Source organism: Malaclemys terrapin, chromosome 13 (genome assembly GCF_027887155.1).
Source record: "Malaclemys terrapin pileata isolate rMalTer1 chromosome 13, rMalTer1.hap1, whole genome shotgun sequence".
In the NCBI taxonomy this organism is placed as follows: Eukaryota; Metazoa; Chordata; order Testudines; family Emydidae; genus Malaclemys; species Malaclemys terrapin.
In genome coordinates this window covers 26,570,393-26,589,980 of record NC_071517.1, presented here as the reverse complement: position 1 = coordinate 26,589,980, position 19,588 = coordinate 26,570,393, and the positions used below count along the sequence as shown (strand labels likewise).

The window sequence follows — 19,588 nt, the reverse complement described above, 5'->3', positions numbered from 1 at the left end:
CCCAATCATGCAGCAACCATGCCGTAAGGTGCAGGGAGCTGAGCACAAGATGGAGGGTGCGGCTCTGGTTCTGAGTGGGCAGGTTGGGATCAGGGCCGGCTCTAGGTTTTTTGCTGCCCCAAGCAAAAAAAATTTTGGCTGCTCCCCTCCGCCCCCCATCCCAGCCCTGGACTCCTCGCCGCACCCCCCTGCCGCCCAAACCCTGGGCTCTCCTCCACCACCCGCACCCCCCTACTGCCCCAGCCCTGGGCTCTCCCCCCCCCCCACCCACACCCCCCTGCCGCCCCAGCCCTGGGCTCTCATCCCCCCACTCGCACCCCCAGCCATCCCAGCCCTGGGCTCTCCCCTACCCCCCCACCATTGCCCCCCCACACACACCTCCTGCTGCCCCAGCCCTGGGCTCTCCCCGCCCCCCACCTGCACCCTCCTTCCGCCGCAGCCCTGGGTCACTGGTAACTCGCTCCCAGGGCACGTCATTCAGGCAGGAATTTTAGATGTGCACAGAGCACAGACAGGACTGGTTCCCATATGGTTACAGAAATGCAGTAAAGTGAAAAAAATTTCAGCTTGTGTGATTGGAGGATATCTGGATGCATATTATAAGACTGTCCTCCATAAATGAGGAAAAGTTGAGGTGCCTTTATTATTCTTTTGTTCCACTCTTTCTTTCTATGGGGAATTTGCCAATGCAATATCACTGTCTTCCTTTTAAACAAACAAACAAACAAACAAACAAAAAAGGCAATGGCTGTTGAAAATAGCAATTCCAGTCCTAATAACCACTGGGAAGCATTCCTTGCTCAATTTTATCCTACTTTTTCTACAGCAAGTTACAGTGGATCAGTATATTTGATTTGGGAGAAATGAAGTAACAGCTGCCCAAACTGAGCTTGAGCATTCCTGAATTTTGAGGTGTTCAAATCCGGAAGGCAGGTGCTGAGGGGGGCGGGGGGCCTGTGGCTCCGCAGGGGAGCACGGCAACATGTATGCAGCAGCGTGTCTGGCACTGCGCAAAGCCAGAAACGCTGGTCTGAGTGGCACGGTAAGGGGGCTGGGAGGTTGGAGAAGGGGTAGGAGGTTCCGGGGGCAGTCAAGGGACAGGGAGCAGGGGGGTTGGATGGGGCGGAGGTTCAGGGGGGCAGGGAAAGGGGGGGTAGATGGGTCAGTGGTTCGGGGGGGCACTCAGGGGACAGGCAGCAGTTGGATAGGCATGGGAGTCCCAGGGGTTTGTCAAGGGACAGGTGGGGGTGGAGTCCTAGGGGGTAACTTGGGGGGGGTCTCAGGAGCAGGCAGTTGGGGACAAGGAGAAGGGAGGCTTAGATAGGGGGTGGGGTTCTGGGGGGCAGTTGAGGCAGGGGTCCCAGAAGGGGGTGATCAGGGGACAGGGAGCAGGGGGGTTGGATGGGTTGGGGTTTCTGTGGGGGGCAGTCGGAGGGAGTGGATGGTGGCAAGGTGGGGCTACCCTCCCTCCCCGTGGAGTGTCCTGTTTTTTGAATGTTAAAATATGGTATCCCTACCCTTCCCAGTGCAGCTCTCCATTCATAGCAGGGCTATAGCATGAAGTCTCAGCTTCCTCACTCCCTCCCTCTTTCCTGTTGGTAGTGGCCAAGGGAATTCTGGGAAATGTAGTTCTTTCCCTGCTCCAGGGCTGGTTCTATAGGCAGGGAGCTAACCAAGGAACTACAGCTCCCAGGGCCCCCTGTTGGTTCTTAGCTCCCATGCTGGATCCCAGCTACCCCTGCAAATGGGTTGCCCCAAGCACGTGCTTGCTTTGCTGGTGCCTAGAGCCGCCCCTGGTTGGGATAGGGAGGAAGGGTACGAAAGGTTGAACCAATGGCACACCTAAGTGGAATATATGTCTGCATCTACTTGAAGAAGAATTTAGGGTCTAATCTGGCCTGCAGAGTGTGCTCACTTGTGAGAAGGTCACCACACATTGAGTTGGCAGGCCTGGAAGTTCAAGATCATTTTCCTAGTGATCTGAGCACATTCAATATGGAAATTACTGAGACCAGGTAAACATAGAAGCCCTTGATGGCATTTTAGACTACAATCACCCAGCTGCCTTTTTTAGTTGGTAACACTGCCACAGTATTTGCACTATTCCTTATAGAAAACATGACATGACGGGCTAGAGCAGCGATCTCTCTCTACTCCCACTTAATTGCAGAAAGGAATTTCCTAAGTGTTTTAGTGAAGAAACGCAGATGACAGTGTTTTACTGGCACCCAGCCCCAGGTCTGTAGCAGATGCAATCCCAACAGTAGTACAGCAACCCAGTGTTTGCAGGAGAACCAAGTTGTGGTAATGTTAAGGGAAAACCCTGAAAGGACTGGTGAGAATTGTATCAGGACCAGTGACTGAGGGAGCAGAGCTGCTCCGAGTGACACAGGTTGACAATTCAGGGTACTTATGGGGCAGATTTGCCATTGCTGCTCAAGGTTTGCACAGTGGTAAATGTGCTTTTTTCCCCCCATCTATGCCTGTTAAAGTGAGTCAGCTCTTTCCTTTCACATGCAGACTCTGCAACACTTATTCACTCCTTTGTCACTTATCAACATGGCACCTCCGCACCTCACAGTCTTTGATGAAGGTAGCTGCACAACTCCCGTGAGGGAGGGCAGTGCAATTCCCACCATTTCACAGAGCAGGAACTGCAGCCCAGAGAGGCTAAGTGACTAGCCCAAAGGCACACAGGGAATGCGTGACACAGCAGGGAAGTGAACCTGGGTCTCCCCAGGCCACTGGCTAGCATCCTAACCACCAGACCATCCAGCCTCTTTAAGATTGCAAGACTAGACTACTCTAATATTCTCTGTATGGGGACTATCATGTGTGACTGCTTGGAAGATGAAGCTTGTGCAGAAATACAACAGCCTGCTTGTTAGGGGGTGCCTTTACCAATGTGCTTTGTAAGCTGCACTGTCTGCCTAGCAGGTTCCAAGTACAGATCAAAATGTCCCTAGCTCCCAGCGCTTCCCGCTGCGAAACAACTGTTTCGCAAGGCTGGGAGGGAGGGGGAAGGAGGGGAAACGTGGCGTGCTTGGGGAAGAGGTGGGGCCAGGGCGGGGATTTGGGGAAGGGGTCCAATGGGGCAGGGAGGGGGCGGAGTTGGGGTGGGGACTTTGGGAAAGGGATGGGGTGGAGAAAGGGTGGAGTTGGGGCAGGGGGGCAAGCACCCACCGGCGCCAGGGAAAGTTGGCGCCTATGCTCTCAGGTTTGGAGCCTGGAAGACCACCTCTCCCTGTGCCAAACTGCTGGTTGTAAGCAGTGGAGCTCCAGGGGCAGGGGCAGCTTCTCCTTTAGGAATACACTAGCCTCTGGAATTCCCTTCCCCCTGCTCCACCAGAGCCTGGATTTTTGGCCTTCTGCATATACTGTAAGAGCTGTATTTTCCCCTAGCATTTGGAGAGAAGACTGATGGAAGGGGATGTTATTTTGCTTGTTGGCAGGCAGCCATAGCTGTAATTATCAGGGTAAGATGGGCAGCTCGTAAACAATTTATTATATGAGTTTCCATTTCATTTCTTGCTGTGACACATCAAAGGACACAGAGCCTGGGGCGAGCACTGAGTTATTATTATACACAGCAATGAATAAGCTGCATTCTATGTATTCCAGCACCATTTTCCTTGCACTCTGTCTCAGACAGTGTCCAGGGCCTTGGCAATGGAGCAGCATTCCGGGGGCAATTAGCTAGCTACCTCCAGATCATGGATTTTACTTGCACTAGCTGCGGTTTCTGCCAAGGCAGCAGAGCCCAGCCTGTGCTGGAGGCACTCAGCACCTCTCCGGATTTGGCTCTTTCAGACATCTTGGGGCTGAGCACCAGGAAAACCTTGGGTTAGGTTAGATGGGCTGAGGCCCAGCATTTCTTTGAAAGAGTAAATCTGCTTTCCGGATTAAGCTATTCATTAGGGATGCGGGGTCACTGTGGTGAAGGCCCCCCCTGTGGCGTGGCTGCCATACTGCACATTGCAGCACAGCTGGCTGCCAATGGGGCTCCTGGCCCTGCAGCATAGATCCCAGAAAGAGAAAGCACAGAGTAGGGAGCTCAGGCTTCTGTGGGGCAACTCCAGATCATGTGCACACGTCCCTTTCTGCCTGTTCTCGTGCTCTGCCAGATCCAGGAGGAGTCTAGTGGTGGGTGCCAGGGAATGGGGAAGAGCCCCAAGCCTGGTGGGTGCACGTGTGTATGCAGGCAATAGCGTGTGAGTGTGTGGCAGCATTCAGAGCTTGGGTGGGGGGGTTCAGACCTGAGGCGTGGTTGGGTGGGGGGTTCTCAGGATGGGGGAGATAGGTGTGGAGGGAATAGGGTTGCCAGGCATCCGGTTTTCGACTGGAATGCCTGGTCGAAAAGGGACCCTGGCGGCTCTGGTCGGCACCGCCAACTGTGCCGTTAAAAGTCCAGTTGGTGGTGGGGGCCCGGGCCTAGGGCAGGCTCCCTGCCTGCCCTGGCTCCGCGTGACTACCAGAAGCGGCTGCCAGATCATCACACGATCCATTGTCTACAGCCAAGCCCTAAGATACAACCGAATTTGCTCCAACCCCTCAGACAGAGACAAACACCTACAAGATCTTTATCAAGCATTCATAAAACTACAATACCCACCTGGGGAAGTGAGGAAACAGATTGACAGAGCAAGACGGGTACCCAGAAATCACCTACTACAGGACAGGCCCAACAAGGACAATAACAGAACACCACTGGCCATCACATACAGCCCCCAGCTAAAACCTCTCCAGCGCATTATCCACGATCTACAACCTATCCTGGAAAATGATCCCTCACTCTCACAGACCTTGGGAGGCAGGCCAGTCCTCGCTTACAGACAACCCCCCAACCTGAAGCAAATACTCACCAGCAACTACACACCACACCACAGAAACACCAACCCAGGAACCTATCCCTGTAGCAAACCTCGTTGCCTACTCTGTCCCCATATCTACTCTGGCAACAGCATCAGAGGACCCAACCACATCAGCCACACCATCAGGGGCTCATTCACCTGCACATCCACTAATGTCATATATGCCATCATGTGCCAGCAATGCCCCTCTGCCATGTACATTGGCCAAACCGGACAGTCCCTCCGCAAAAGAATAAATGGACACAAATCGGACATCAGGAATGGTAACATACACAAGCCAGTAAGTGAACACTTCAATCTCCCTGGTCATTCTATTACAGATTTAAAAGTCACTGTCATTGAACAAAAAAACTTCAGAAACAGACTTCAAAGAGAAACAGCAGAACTAAAATTCATTTGCAAATTCAACACCATTAATCTGGGCTTGAATAGGGATTGGGAGTGGCTGGCTCGCTACAGAAGCAGCTTTTCCTCTACTGGAATTGACACCTCCTCATCTATTATTGGGAGTGGACTACATCCACCCTGATTGAATTGGCCCTGTCAACACTGGTTCTCCACTTGTGAAGTAACTCCCTGCTCTCCATGTGTCAGTATATAATGCCTGCATCTGTAGCTTTCACTCTATGCATCCGAAGAAGTGAGGTTTTTACTCACGAAAGCTTATGCCCAAATAAATCTGTTAGTCTTTAAGGTGCCACCAGACTCCTTGTTGTTTTTGTAGATACAGACTAACACGGCTACCCCCTGATACTTGCCAGATCCTGGCGGCCCCTAGGCACATGGGCGGCCAGGGAGGATCCAGTGTTTCACTCAGAACATGGCCAATCTGCAGACAGTGGAGCATGTGATACCTGCACCACTGACAGCTACAGGTACAAAAGTCATCGATTTATGGAAGTTTTGGAAGATGCAGCCACATCCCTTGCAAGGCTGTCTGTGGACAGCTTCTGCTGCTGCTTTTGTGCTCCTTATCAACTCCAACAGGAGCCAGAGGATCTGTCTGATTTACAGATAGGCAAAAATAAACTATTATATAAAAAAAACAACATTGTTTTGATTATGTTCTCAGATCATGTGTTGTCCCAAATGGATCATCCCAAGGCTCTCTCCTGCCACCTAGTGGACAGAATCAACCAACATATTCATAGTTTTGTAAAGGCCAGTAATTGTGAAAGCTATGAAGAATAAGGCCCAGATACTCAAATGTACTTAGATGCCTAAACCTCAGATTTAGGTGCTTAAGTCGTAGTGTTAGGCACCACTGAGTCCACAAAACCCCTACTTGGCTGCCACTGAACCCTGCAGGTGTTAAATTCACGTGGCACCTAACTTTTTGCTGTAACAGTTCCCTAGCTGCCTAAATTTCTGCACTGGGGTATGCGCACTTCTGCCTAAATTCTACTGCAATCCATGAACCGGGTGATACCTGCGGGAAGATACCTGTGGGGCCTAATCTGGTAGGCATGTTCAGAGACTGACTGCCAGATTGGGCCCCATTCAAAATCTGGCTGGAGGAGGTCGTTCGGTCACTGTCAGCCTTGTAACCCTGGGTGTCTTGTGCCTGCGCAACTTAGGTCCAGAGCTCTGACCCCAACAGCCTGCCAGCAACCCACAAGCCTCATGCACATTGACCTGCAGATGGGTCATCAATGAGATTGGGACCAAAGCACACAGGCGTTAGAGCTTCTCAGTGACAGGGTAGTAGGCAATATTTACCATTGGCAAAACAATGTATTTTCCCCACATCCTGTTCTTGGAAATAGCTGGACCAGTTTTGTTGGAACTTTCCAAAAAACTTTAGAGTAAGGCAGACACCAGGCATGGGGAATTTTACCCTGAACAGTTAAAGTTTGGTGAAGTTATAAGGGTCTTATAGTAGAAAGTATTGGCCAACTTCAACTAGGGGTTTTGCTGACTAACTGGAAGGAGTGGGATAGAAATCATAGGCCAAATTGTCTTTCAATAGATTTGTAAGTCGAATCTAAGACATGTTGGGCCCCTCTTCTTTCTACCCACACCACTCTTACTGAGGGCCCCAGTGACCTGGGGGGAGAGATAGCTCAGTGGTTTGAGCATTGGACTGTTAAACTCTGGCTTGTGAGTTCAATCCTTGAGGGGGCCACTTAGGAATCTGTGGCAAAAATCAGTACTTGGTCCTGCTAGTGAAGGCAGGGGGCTGGACTCAATGACCTTTCAGGGTCCCTTCCAGTTTTATGAGATAGGTATACCTCCATATATATATACACACATACATACCTTTTTCTGGCCAAACCTAAGAGCCTTTACTCCATTTTCGCCACCTCTGCTGCTTTTCACTCTGTCAGCCATCCTCTCCTTGCCAAGATCTTTTCCTCCCAGCTTTTCAAAATAATATCCTCTCCTGGTTTCCCTCCTGCCTGCCTGACAGTTTCTTCTATTTCCCTTTTGGTGGGTCCTCCTCCGCCCTGTCAGTGGGGTATCCCAATGCTGTATCCCTTGGCTCCCTGCTAGTCTCACTTGACTCCCTGTCTCTCATCAGCTCACGGGGTTCAGGTAACAGCTCTACGCTGCTGACTCTCAAATCTCTTTCCACCATTGACGTTTCTCCTTCCATCCAATTTCCTAGCTTGGCCTGTCTCGCCGATATCGCCTCTTGGATGTCTTGTCATCCGTTAAGCTTACCATGGCCAAAATCAAGCTCCTTCTCTTCCTTCCCAAATCTTCTCCGGTTCCCCGCTTCTCTATCATTGTTGACAACATCCTCATCCTCCACACCACTCAGACCCACAATCTGGTGGTTACTTTTTCCTCCCCGCTTTTCCTTCCCCCATACATGCAAATTCTGCTGCTGCTTGCTCATCACCTCGCCAGGAACATCTTTTTTTTCCCATCCCGACAGCCTCATCTCTCATTCTGGCCTCCTTTGCACCCCACCTCATCTACTGCAACATACTGGCTTCCCTAATTCAGTTTACCAGATATGAACCTCAAGCCTCACCCACTCACCAGCCTGAGTGGACTTCCGCCTCGCTTTCTTGATCTCCTCTTCTGTCTTGTTGCTGAGCTTTATCTCCAACTGCTGGGTTTTCATTTCCAGATCCTTCTGCCTCTCTGTCAGGGCTTTCCGGGCCTTGAATAAACAAAGCATACCAGACATGCCTTACAGGAGAAGAACTTCCAGCTGCCTCATGATGTCTATAGAGTCCGTCTCCTCCCAAATGAAATCATCCCTGTACAGAAAGTAGGTACTCTGTAGTGATATGTATGTTGGGGACATTTTATGTCACCCAATGTGTCCTTTAAAGCCCGGTTCTCAACAGCTTCAGCCAGCCTGTCTCAGCAGTGATTAGGTTTGAGGACAGAAACCTCTCGTTTGCTAACCAAGAAGCCAAGTGAAAAGCTGAGGGAATTGTCCCTCCTGACTTAGATTGAAAACCCTCTATGGCAAGGACAATACAAGCTGCACAGGTGATCATGCACCAAGTGGCACAGAGCCCTTGTTAGGACTGCTCTTGATGGCTCTGTGGTCTGCTTAACAAGCCACAGACACTGGGGACCTGGCCAGGCAATTTCATGAGAAGAAATGACAACTTACAAGAACCCGGGTGTTACCCTATAGTCAATGACCCATTAGAGCTCGGTGAAATTTTCTGGATGAATCATTTATTAGCCAAAAATGTAGTTTTAAATCAGCTGGAGCTAGTAGTGAGTACAATAAGTGGGTTTCCCATATTGTAGGTGAGTACTCTAAGCACTGGACGCTTGGGTCCGCGGGGGGTGGGTCTCAATTTCCTCTTGAAGCTGTTCCATTCTGTATAATTAATCAACTATTCATTGCAGCAGGGACTGGAACCCACATGCCCCCAGATCACTGGGCTTACAGAGTCACTCTTCTGCTCTTTCTCTGGCTCAATACATATTTAATATTAAACAAAGTGCTACAGCTTTAGCAGGAGAGACTGCAAGAGCCCACCCCAGCCCCAGAATATCCGATAGCTCAGTGGATGGGGCCCTTGGTTATAACCCTAGAAACCCAAGTTCTAGTCCCTTGTGCCTGATGTAGAGCAAGACTATGACCTTAAGTCTTGCACTTTAAAAGCAAGAGCCCTAACCACCAGCCTATAGGATCTGGAGTGGGGGGTACCTCTTCCTTTAGTGGCTTTGTGAATGGCATCTCCAAATTTCATTTGCTTTTAATAGAAAAAGTGGTTTAAAATACCCAGAATCTAAGCGATACATTCATATGACCCAAAATGTTTGTTTCACTGAGAAAACCAAAGAATTTTCATTTTGGGTTGATCTGAAATGAACTGGGGTTGGGTTTTTGGTTTGACCAACAAACTGATGAACTGATTATTGCTCAGCTTTAGTCCGATGTAGTGAGGACTCGTGTTATAAGGGTTAGCGATATTAAACATCAGATTCATTTGATAGTCCTAATTGCTGCCCCATTACCCACGGGTCTTATGTTAGGGACACGAAGGCCTCTCCATTTTGTTCCTGTTACCTTCTGGGGTGGCTGGTTGGGGTCCCCATCTCCAGCAGCTGCTAAGGGGGGGACACTGCCACCCCCAATTTGACAGATGTGCACTCGTGTCATCAGACGAAGGGCTGCTGCCCTCCCCACATAGTGCAGACACACTGGAAAACTGAAATCTGGTGGCCCAGAGTGCAAGGGGTTTCCCTGTGATGAAGGGAAACCCTGCAGAGAAACTGGTGATCTGGGTCAGGTCTGGGGCTTGAAGGGAGATGGGGCACTGCAGGAGGGAGGGAGAAGCCATGGGTCTAATCTTTCTGTCTTGGAGCACAAGAACAGGTGAAATTAAAAGGTGGAAAATTCAAAACTGATAAAAGAAAATACTTTTTCACACAATGTGTAATCAGCCTATGGAACTCACTGCCACTGGATGTCACTGAGGCCCAAAACTTACCAAGATTTAAAGGGGGATTGGACATTTTTTATATTACAAAAATATCCAGAGTTATCATAGTAAATACTAAAAGGAGAGAACGCTGAAAGGAATACAAACCCTCCTGCTACCAGGCTCTGAGTATGAGGGCCTAAGAGGAGACTTTCATGGGGAGTCATTGCCCCACATCTGCTACTGCAGGGTTCTGGCACTTTCCTCTGCAGTGGCAGGTGCTGGCTACTATCAGAGACAGGATCCTAGACTAGATAGTCCTCAGGTCTGATGCAGCCTGGCAATGCCTACATTCCTATGACATGTAAGTACAAGGCTTGGGGGGTGTGCCACAGCTTCTTGCTCATGCCCTCGCCTCTTGCAATGGGTGAGAGTAATTACAGGAAGGGAGGTCCAATGGCTACGGTACTGCACAGAGATGCAGGGGATCTGCTTTCAATTTCTGACTCAGCCACAGGCTTCCTTAGGCAAGTTCCTCAATATATTCTGTGCCTCAGTTCCCCTCTGTAAAAGCAGGGATAGCATTTCCCTGCACCACAGCAGTGTTGTGAGGATAAAATTCATGAATGATTGTGAGGCAATGATGAAAGCAGTGCAGATAGTCCAAAAATATGAATCATCTCCAGTCACCAATGGAGCAAGCCAGACACTCAGCCCTTGCAATACTGTCCATTGAAAAAAAAAAACTGTTGGAGATCTGGGCTCCTTCAATGTGCCAAATGAATTCATATACAAAAAGGCTTTCACAGTGCAATTCAGAATGAGTTTAATCTACAGAGTGCTTTATATCAGCCTGTTTCTGTGTAGCAGAGATAAAATATAAAGCTAGACAGCCAGGGAAGAAAAAGTATATCTTGAACAGCAAGCAAAAAAGGGCTCAGTTCACCTGCTCTAGCAAAGGGCTTTTCAGGGTCTAAGCATTTAAGACTAGGGTTGTTAAAAATCATGATTACAAACTGATTTTTAAATTAAAATTCTTATTTTTAATGTGTTGATCAGATTTTGTTATTTGCATGGGGCTTGTTCTTTACTGTCTTCTTATTCTATAGTCTTCAATTGTGAATGTGGATGTCTTGAACTTTTCTTTAGTTTTCTGATATAGAATTTCAGGGATTTTTTCTGTTTTCTTTTCTTTTCTTTTTAAACATTTTAATCTGAAGTTGCAGTAACAAAATTTTAAATTAGTTTTTCCATAGTCTTAATCTGATTTAAATTAACAATTTATTTAAAAAATCAAGTGATTTAAATAATGATTTAAATCAATCACCTTGATTTAAATTGCTCCATCATGTTAACAGACCTAATTTCAGAGTATAATTACTGCCACTGTACATGCAGGTGAGGAAACTGTAGGCACACATTATCATGTTACCCACCTGTGAATACATTTACCCTTTCTGTATGCACAGTTGCTGAGGTTACCTAAACACACAAGTTAGACGTGTTTTGCACAAGATGTTGCCTGTTTAGTTAAAAATCAGGCCAACACTCTTTTGCCCCCTGTAACATATTGGAGATTTTGACGTAATTTGGAGGCTGCTATTTGTGTATGTGCTGAGTTACACACCGACATCCCAGCTCTGGAATAATGGCTCTCTACATCGACTTCACAGGCAATTACTGGTGGGTTAATTTTGCAGCTTTGAAAGATTTTGAGAGAGGAATATTTGGTGTTGGGCTTAGAGGGCATTGAAGCTGATGGTAATGGAGCCTGGCAGAGGGCTATCTCCTTTGTCTGTGTCATGCTGAGCAGATGCCACCCAAGGGGTCTGTATTTGTTTTCTGATCCACTGATTTAATTATCCCTTTGGATAAATGGTTGGATAATGCTTGCTTCAGACATGAGTCTAAAGAACTTAGCACAGCTGGGAAAAGTGCTTTCCATGTAAGCAGTGCAGACTGACAGTTTTCCATGTGCTGTGTCCCTGTCTGTCTGTCTGAGTGCAATGTGATGTGCACTCTAGCATACAGTTTGGTTCCTGTGAGACTACTCAGCAGGGACTTAACAACCAACACCTGGATCATTCAGCAGTATTGTGTTTCGGCTTCATACAGGACACAAACAGTGCTGGCACCTGGCTTTTCCTGCCCTTTCTCCAGTCAGAGAGTCAGTCAGGAGAAGGGGTGGAGCATGACCTCAGCTGTCTGCTAAAGGTGTGTGTACAACAGGCAGAGGCTTTGCTGGTGACCTTAGGTGACCCAAGTTAGATTGACATCCCTGCCAGGCCCTGTCTGGCTAATGTGACCATGGAGCATGCATCAGGATGGATATTTTCACCTAATGCCATAGCAATATATTAACTTAGAGAGTGAGAAGGGTTGGGTTAGAGACACAATTCAGTGTAACAAAAATATCTCCAGACATGACGCTGCCTCCCTGGTTTCCTATTAATCACCCGAACAGAACAAGACTTTAGGAGTTTAGCACGGGAGACCACACACAGCCTCTGGCAGAGTTCTCTCCTGTAGTTAGAAGCTGAAGAGAAGCATTCCATGAGTTGTTTTTTTCTTGTCACCCAGATGAGATTATCCCACCAAAGCTCACTCTGCTTCATTCTCTGCTCTTACCTTTTCTACTGCTGTGTAGCGACTAGCCAGCTGCTTCCTTAAATCCGCGATGTGATGGTCATATTTCTTCATGTCTTTCTTAAAGTTCTCTCTGAAGTTGAGCAGTGGTTTCTCCACCTCACTCTGGAGCTGGGAATGACAATAGAAAGGGGCACTGGGAAGTGCAAACAGCCAAGCACTGATCAGGAGCATAACAAGACTGGATGAAGTTAGCTGTTTCTCCTGAAAGGCTTGCTCACAATGGACGAGAATGCGGTGCTCATACTTAGCCAGAGATGTAATTTTAGCAGCATGATGGCAGAATGGACTAAGGATCTTTCCCTTCACAAAGAAAGCCTGGAGCAAAGCTGCCTCCACCCCAACCCATCAGTTAAGGGAGCATAGGAGGAATTTCTCAAAGGTCACAAATTCTTAAGTTCTTGCTATCCTCTCTCATTGGAAAGCCTGAAACCTTTAATCTCCAATAGAGATACTTGTAACAGCCACCGTCACAGTGCCTCGTACACAGGTAACGGATTTCCCCAGCCCACGCCCTGGGGGGATAGTGCTGTTATCCCCATTTTCTGATGGGAACTGAGGCCCAGAGAGAGAGAGTGACTTACCCCAGGTGATCCAGGGAGCCAGTGGCAGGACCAGGAATTAAACCCAAACCTCCTGTGCCTTAACCACAAGACTGTCCCCGCCCTAGCTCGAAGGTGGCAGGAAGCTGCCTCTCCCAGGTGCAGTGCAGGCATCACAGTCACACCCTGAGTTCTCCAGTGAACTGGGACCACACAGACTGTCAGTGCATCCCTCACTGCAAGTGGCCTTGGACAACAGTGAGTGGGAGGGAGGGAGGAAAGAAGGGAGTGGGACTATGTCTCTGCCTCTTTCCCTTTGCATTGGGAAATCGCATGCTGCTCAACATACTTGGACAGAGGTGGCTCTGTGCTCCACTGAGCAAATGGCCTGCAGTGTTTTCCAGCCCTCTCATCAGGTGTGCAAGAGGAAGGAGGTGTCTTGGTCCCCCCCCACATAACCCCTGCACATGAGCTGGCCACACATTGGCCTGTGAGTTTGAATCCTGCTGCTACAGCCAAGGCTATCGGTCCCCTTTGCCTTTTGGTGTCAGTGTCCCTCTCTGTAGGACAGGGTGATAATAATAATACTCCCCCATCTGACTCTTAGGTTCTGTTCCCAGCTCTGGCAGCAGAGTGGGATTTAACGGGTTAGAACAGTGTTGCAGAGAGCATAGGAAAACACACAGCTTTGACAGATTTCCTTAGTGCTCTCAGATGTTTGCCATTTGGACCACCTCTGTATGTTCATATTTTCCTTATTAATATCCCCCAAAGGCTAGACCACTACCAAACTCCTGGAGAATGCTCTGTGTGAACAAAGGAGCTTGCAGATTACCTTAGAGGAAAATTTGAGATGAACCTCTGCCTCATCCGCCAGACTTTTCTTCAGCTGGGCCCAGGCCTCGCCTAAGGTGCTGAAAAACACAATGCATCACTGGTCAGTGCCCTGATCTGTGCCTTGTACCCATGCATGGCCCCCACTGGAATTCATGAGGCAACCTTTCATTTGTGCAGTGTATCAGCCCCTGCATTGTATCATACTCAATATACATGTATGCACCATTCCACTACTACAGCTTAATCAATCAGACTGTTGTCCCCTCCAGCATTAAGACAGTAGTACCAGTTCACACCTCTCACATCTCAGACACAAAGACCTGGACAGCCCCCTCCCAATAGAATTCCCTCACATTAGCTAATGGAAAATGTACAGTCATTAAAACCTTCTATCATCTACAATGTTTAGAATCCCGGCGCCTGCAGACCTCTGAAACCCTGTGTACAAAAGTGGTTTAGCTGCGTGTCTGCTTCATAGCCCTCAGTTCCGTCTTAAAGACACCTGCCACTGAAAACATTGTCACATCTCCAGGCAAATCACTGAAGTGCACACAGTGTCCCTCTTTCCACAGTGAAAATGATGGAAATAAAAGAGGCTATGGAAAGGGACCTCCAATTACAGGCAGTCAAGAGAGCAACAGTAGCAGAGTGCCCAGAAGGCAAAAAGCCAAATAATGGTAGGATCAGATTAATATTTTCATGCTGGAGGTGGCAAGCTCTGTTCACTGAAGAACATCCAGTTCGTTGCAGCCGTTTGAACTCTATGTGCAGCTAGGTAGATGAACACATTAATGCTCTCCACAGAATCCAACCCCACCTGCACAGAACCTTAGACTTCCCCAGAAACACACACCACACACTGAGTCTGCACACAGATGGCAGTGCTGAATTGGAGAAGCTGCTGCTCAGCTTGTAATCAAGGTGTGGTGTTATACAGTGAAGGGGATTAATGTGTGGTGGGTAAAGGTGTTTCTTGCACTGGAAGAAGAAGGAAGCTCTCTGTGAAGCTGTGGAATCTCTCGCTGCCAGTAGAAAGGTGCTGGGTCATGTTAGGACACAGATAAGAGATGTCCCATAACTTGGCTTTCTTTTGTTTGAAGTATTTGCCTGGAGGGCTGTCCCGCTTACCTAACTTTAAACTAGGGCTGTCAAGCGATTAAAAAAATTAATCACGATTAATCACACAATTTAAAAGAATAATCGTGATTAATCACTCGATTTATTGCACTGTTAAACAATAACAGAATACCATTTATTTAAACAGTTTTGGATATTTTCTACATTTTCAAATATATTGATTTCACTTACATCACAGAGTACAAAGTGTATTTTTTATTACAAATATTTCCACTGTAAAAAAGAAAAGTACTGTAACAGTATTTTCAATTCACCTAATACAAGTACTGTAGTGTAATCTCTTTATCATGAAAGTTGAACTTACATATATAGAATTATGTACAAAAAATAACTGCATTCAAAAATAAAACAATGTAAAACTTTAGAGTCTACAAGTCCACCCAGGCCCACTTCTTATTCAGCCAATCGCGCAAACAAGTTTGTTTACATTTGCAGGGCATAATGCTGCCCGCAATCATGTGCCTATCACCTGAAATTAAGAACAGGCATTCTCATGGTGCTGTTGTAGACGGCGTTGCAAGATATTTATGTGCCAGATGCGCTAAAGATTCATATGTCCCTTCATGCTTCAACCACCATTCCAGGGGACCTGCGTCCATCCTGATAATGAGTTTTGCTCGATAACCATCCAAAGCAGTGCGGACTGACACATGTTCATTCTCATTAGCCGAGTCAGATGCCACCTGCAGAAGGTTGATTTTCATTTTTGGTGGCTTGGGTTCTGTAGTTTCCGCATCTGACTTGCTCTTTTAAGACTTCTGAAAGCATGCTCCACACCTCATCCCTCTCAGGTTTTGGAAGGCACTTCAGATTCTTAAACATTAGATCAAGTGCTGTTGCTATCTTTAGAAATCTCACATTTGTACCTTCTTTGCGTTTTGTCAAATCTGCTGTGAAAGTGTTCTTAAAATGAACATGTGCTGGGTCATCATCCGAGACTGCTATAACGTGAAATATATGGCAGAATGTGGGTAAAACAGAGTAGGAGACATACAATTCTCCCCCCAAGGAATTCAGTCACAAATTTAATTAATGTATTAGTTTTTTAACGAGCATCATCAGCATGGAAGCATGTCCTCTGGAATGTTGGCCGAAGCATGAAGGGGCATACGAATGTTTAGCATATCTGGCACGTAAATACTTTGCAATGCCAGCTACAAAAGTGCCATTCTCACTTTCAGGTGACATTGTAAATAAGAAACAGGCAGCATTACCGCCCGTAAATGTAAACAAACTTATTTGTCTTAGCGATTGGCTGCACAAGAAGTAGGCTCCAAAGTTTTACATTGTTTTGTTTTTGAGTGCAGTTATATAACAAAAAATCTACATTTGTAAGTTGCACTTTCATGATAAAGAGATTGCACTACAGTACTTGTATGAGGTGAATTGAAAAATACTATTTCTTTTGTTTGCCATTTTTACAGTGCAAATATTTGTAATAAAAAATAATAATGTAAAGTGAGCACTGTCTACTTTGTGTAGGGTGTTATAATTGAAATCAATATATTTGAAAATGTAGAAAAAAATCCAAATATATTTAATAAATTTCAATTGGTAGTCTATTTTTAACAGTGCAATTAAAACTACAATTAATTGCGATTAATTTTTTTAATTGCGATTAATTTTTTTTAGTTAATTGCGTGAGTTAACTGTGATTAATCGACAGCCGAACTTTAAACCCTTTTAAATGGTTTTTGTTCATTAAATGAATTCTATTATAAGGATTTATAATTAGAGACCATTAATTGTGAAACCAACTCCTAGCACCCCTGTACTCTAGCCCCCAAAAGATTCTCCTGGTCTTCTCTTGAACACATCTAGTGACGGGGCCTCTACATCAGTGACTTCTGTCAATGGCACAGAAACGTGCTAGTGCAGGGAAACTAAAGCAGTGTACATGAGCCCTCCCCTGCCTTCTTTGGCATATCACTTCTGGGCATCCTACCTCCTCCCCAGGGCAGACACAGGGCAAAGGAGAGAGGCTCTCTCCTTTTGCTCCACGGGAGGAAAGAACCCAGGATTAGAAGATGCTGTCGCATCTCCCTCTGTCCTGATGCTACTGGGTCCCCTGAGGGACAGCAATCAGCAACTTCATTTAATGCACAGATCCCTCTGTGATTCCAGCAATGCAGTGCTGCCATGTGCTGAACCCCAAGAATTGCTGTAGTTTAGAACAGCTATAATATTAAACATAAATGATTAAAATTTTTAATATTTTGCACAACTGCTCTTAAAAACATACTGGCCCTGTCAATCAATGGACTACTGCTCCAGAAGGTTCTACCCCCCACTAACAAAGCCAGGATAATAGTCTGAATCACCCATTGCTCTATGGAGGGCCTCAAGAGAAGAGCATGTGCCTAAGTTAGGGGAAATGCCTTTTGTGCAAAGGCTCCTTACCCTTCTTCTTGAGCAGCCAGTGAGTTCTGAGACAGTTTGGACAAGTTCTTGGCATATTCTTCCTCAATCTTTATCCTACAGAAAACAGACAGCAGTGAACATATATTAAATATGGACAAAACCACCGCATGGCAAAGTAAATCATCAGATTTTCCAGTGGGGCCTTACTCATGAGTGTTTCTTTTTATCTCCTATTATAATCAACCTGTGGAACTCACTGATAAAAGATATTGTTGACCCATAAGAATGGTCAGACTGGGGCAAACCAATGATTCAGCTAGCCCAGTATCCTATGTTCTGACAGTGGACAGTGCCAAATGCGTCTGAGGCACTTCTGAGTGATTCATCCCCTGTTGTCCAGTCCCATCTTCTCATAGTTGGAGGTCTAGGGACACCCAGAGCATGGGATTGCATCCCTGATCATCCTGGCTAATAGCCATGGATGGATCTATGCTCCATGAACTTATATAATTCTTTTCTGAACTCAACTATACTTTTGGCCTTAACAACATCCCCTGGCAGAGAGTTCCAAAGGTTGACTGTGTATTGTGTAAAGAAGTACTTTGTTTCAAACCTGCTGCCTATTAATTTAATAAAGTTCTTGTATTAGGAAAGGGCTAAATAACACTTCTCTATTCATATTCTCCATATCATTCATAATTTTATAGATTTCTACCATACCCCCCTTAGTCTAAAATGAACAGTCCCCGTCTTTTTAATCTCTCCTCATATGGATGTTTTTCCATACCCCTAATAATTTTTGTTGCCTTTCACCATACCGTTTCCAATTCTAATATATCTTTTTTGAGGTAGGGCAACCAGAACTACATGTCGTATCCAAGGTGTGGGGTACTATGGATTTATATAGTGGTATTAGAAGAACATAAGAATCTCCATACTGGGTTAGACCAATGGTTCATCTAGCACAGTAGCCTCTCTTCTGACAGTGGCGAATGCCAGATGCTTCAGAGGAAATGAACAGAACAGGGCAATTATTGAGCGATCCCAATCCCTGTTGTCCAGTCCCAGCTTCTGTCAGTCAGAGGTTTAGGGGCACCCAGAGCATGGGAGCATTATGAAATATTCTGTTTTATTATCTATCACTTTTCAAATGGTTCCTAACATTCTGTTAGATTTTTTGACTGCAGTTGCACATTAAGTGGATGTTTTCAGAGAAGTATCCACAATGACTCCAATTCTTTCTTGAGTGATAACATGTTTTTTCCCAATGTGCATTACTTTGCACTTACCAGCATTTAATTTTATCTGTCATTTTGTGGCCCAGTCACCCAGTTCAATAAGAGCCCTTTGTATCTCTTCACATTCAGCTTAGACTTAAATTTCTTGAGTAATTTTGTATTGTCTGTAAATTTTGCCACCTAGCTGATCACCCCCTTTTCCAGATCATTTATGAATATGTTCAAAAGCATTCATCCCATTACAGGTCCTTAGTGGACCCTGCTATTTACCTCTCTCCATTATGAAAATTGACCATTTATTTCTACCTGTTGATTCCTAACTATTAACCAGTTACTGATCCATGAGAGGACCTTCCCTCTTATCCCATGACTACTTACTTTGCTTAAGAGCCTTTGTCAAAGGTTTTCTAAAAGTCCAAGTACACTATATCAAGTGGAGCACCATTGTCCATGTACTTGACCCCCTCAAAGAATTTGAATAGATTGGTGAAGCATGATTTCCCTTTGCAATAACCATGTTTATTCTTTGCCAACATATCCTGTTTATCTGTGTGTCATAGTTCTGTTTCAAACAATGTGCCTGGTACTGAAGTTAGGCTTACTGACCTATAATTGCCAGGATAGCCTCTGATGCCCTTTTAAAAAATTGATATTACCATTAGCTATCCTCCAGACATATGGTACAGAGGCTGATTTAAGCAATAGTTTATATATCACAGTTAGTAGTTCTGCAACTTCACATTTGAGTTCCTTCACAACTCTTGGGTGAATACCATCTGGTACTGATGACTCATTACTGTTTAATTTATCAATTTGTTCCAAAATCCCCTTGATTGACACCTCAATCTGGGACAATGTCTCAGATGTTTCAGCAAAAAAGAATGGCCCAGGTGTGGGAATCTCCCTCACATTCTCTGAAGTGAAGACCGATTCAAAGAATTCGTTTAGCTTCTTGCAATGGCCTTATCTTCCTTGAGTGCTCCTTTAGCATCTAAATTGTCTCATATTTCAAGCATGGAATTTCTATCCATAGAGATTCTATGGTACAGTTTGATTCATTCAAGATTTTCACTTTATTTGACTCTATGCTTTCTTTCACCTGTAGTGCCACT

General features: G+C 46.0%; 1 protein-coding gene across 5 annotated transcripts in view; it reads right to left on the bottom strand.

Annotated features, from left to right (window-relative positions):
- GAS7 (growth arrest specific 7) overlaps positions 1–19,588 on the bottom strand; it is a 218,120-nt gene that overhangs the window by 24,311 nt on the left and 174,221 nt on the right. For all 5 annotated transcript variants that reach the window (XM_054047789.1, XM_054047791.1, XM_054047790.1 and 2 more), the window contains 4 exons: positions 17,278–17,352; positions 13,739–13,817; positions 12,344–12,472; positions 7,860–7,983 (listed from right to left, as the gene is read on the bottom strand). In XM_054047789.1, coding sequence (XP_053903764.1) covers positions 7,860–7,983; positions 12,344–12,472; positions 13,739–13,817; positions 17,278–17,352 — 407 coding nt within the window. The remainder of the gene's footprint in view (positions 1–7,859; positions 7,984–12,343; positions 12,473–13,738; positions 13,818–17,277; positions 17,353–19,588) is intronic.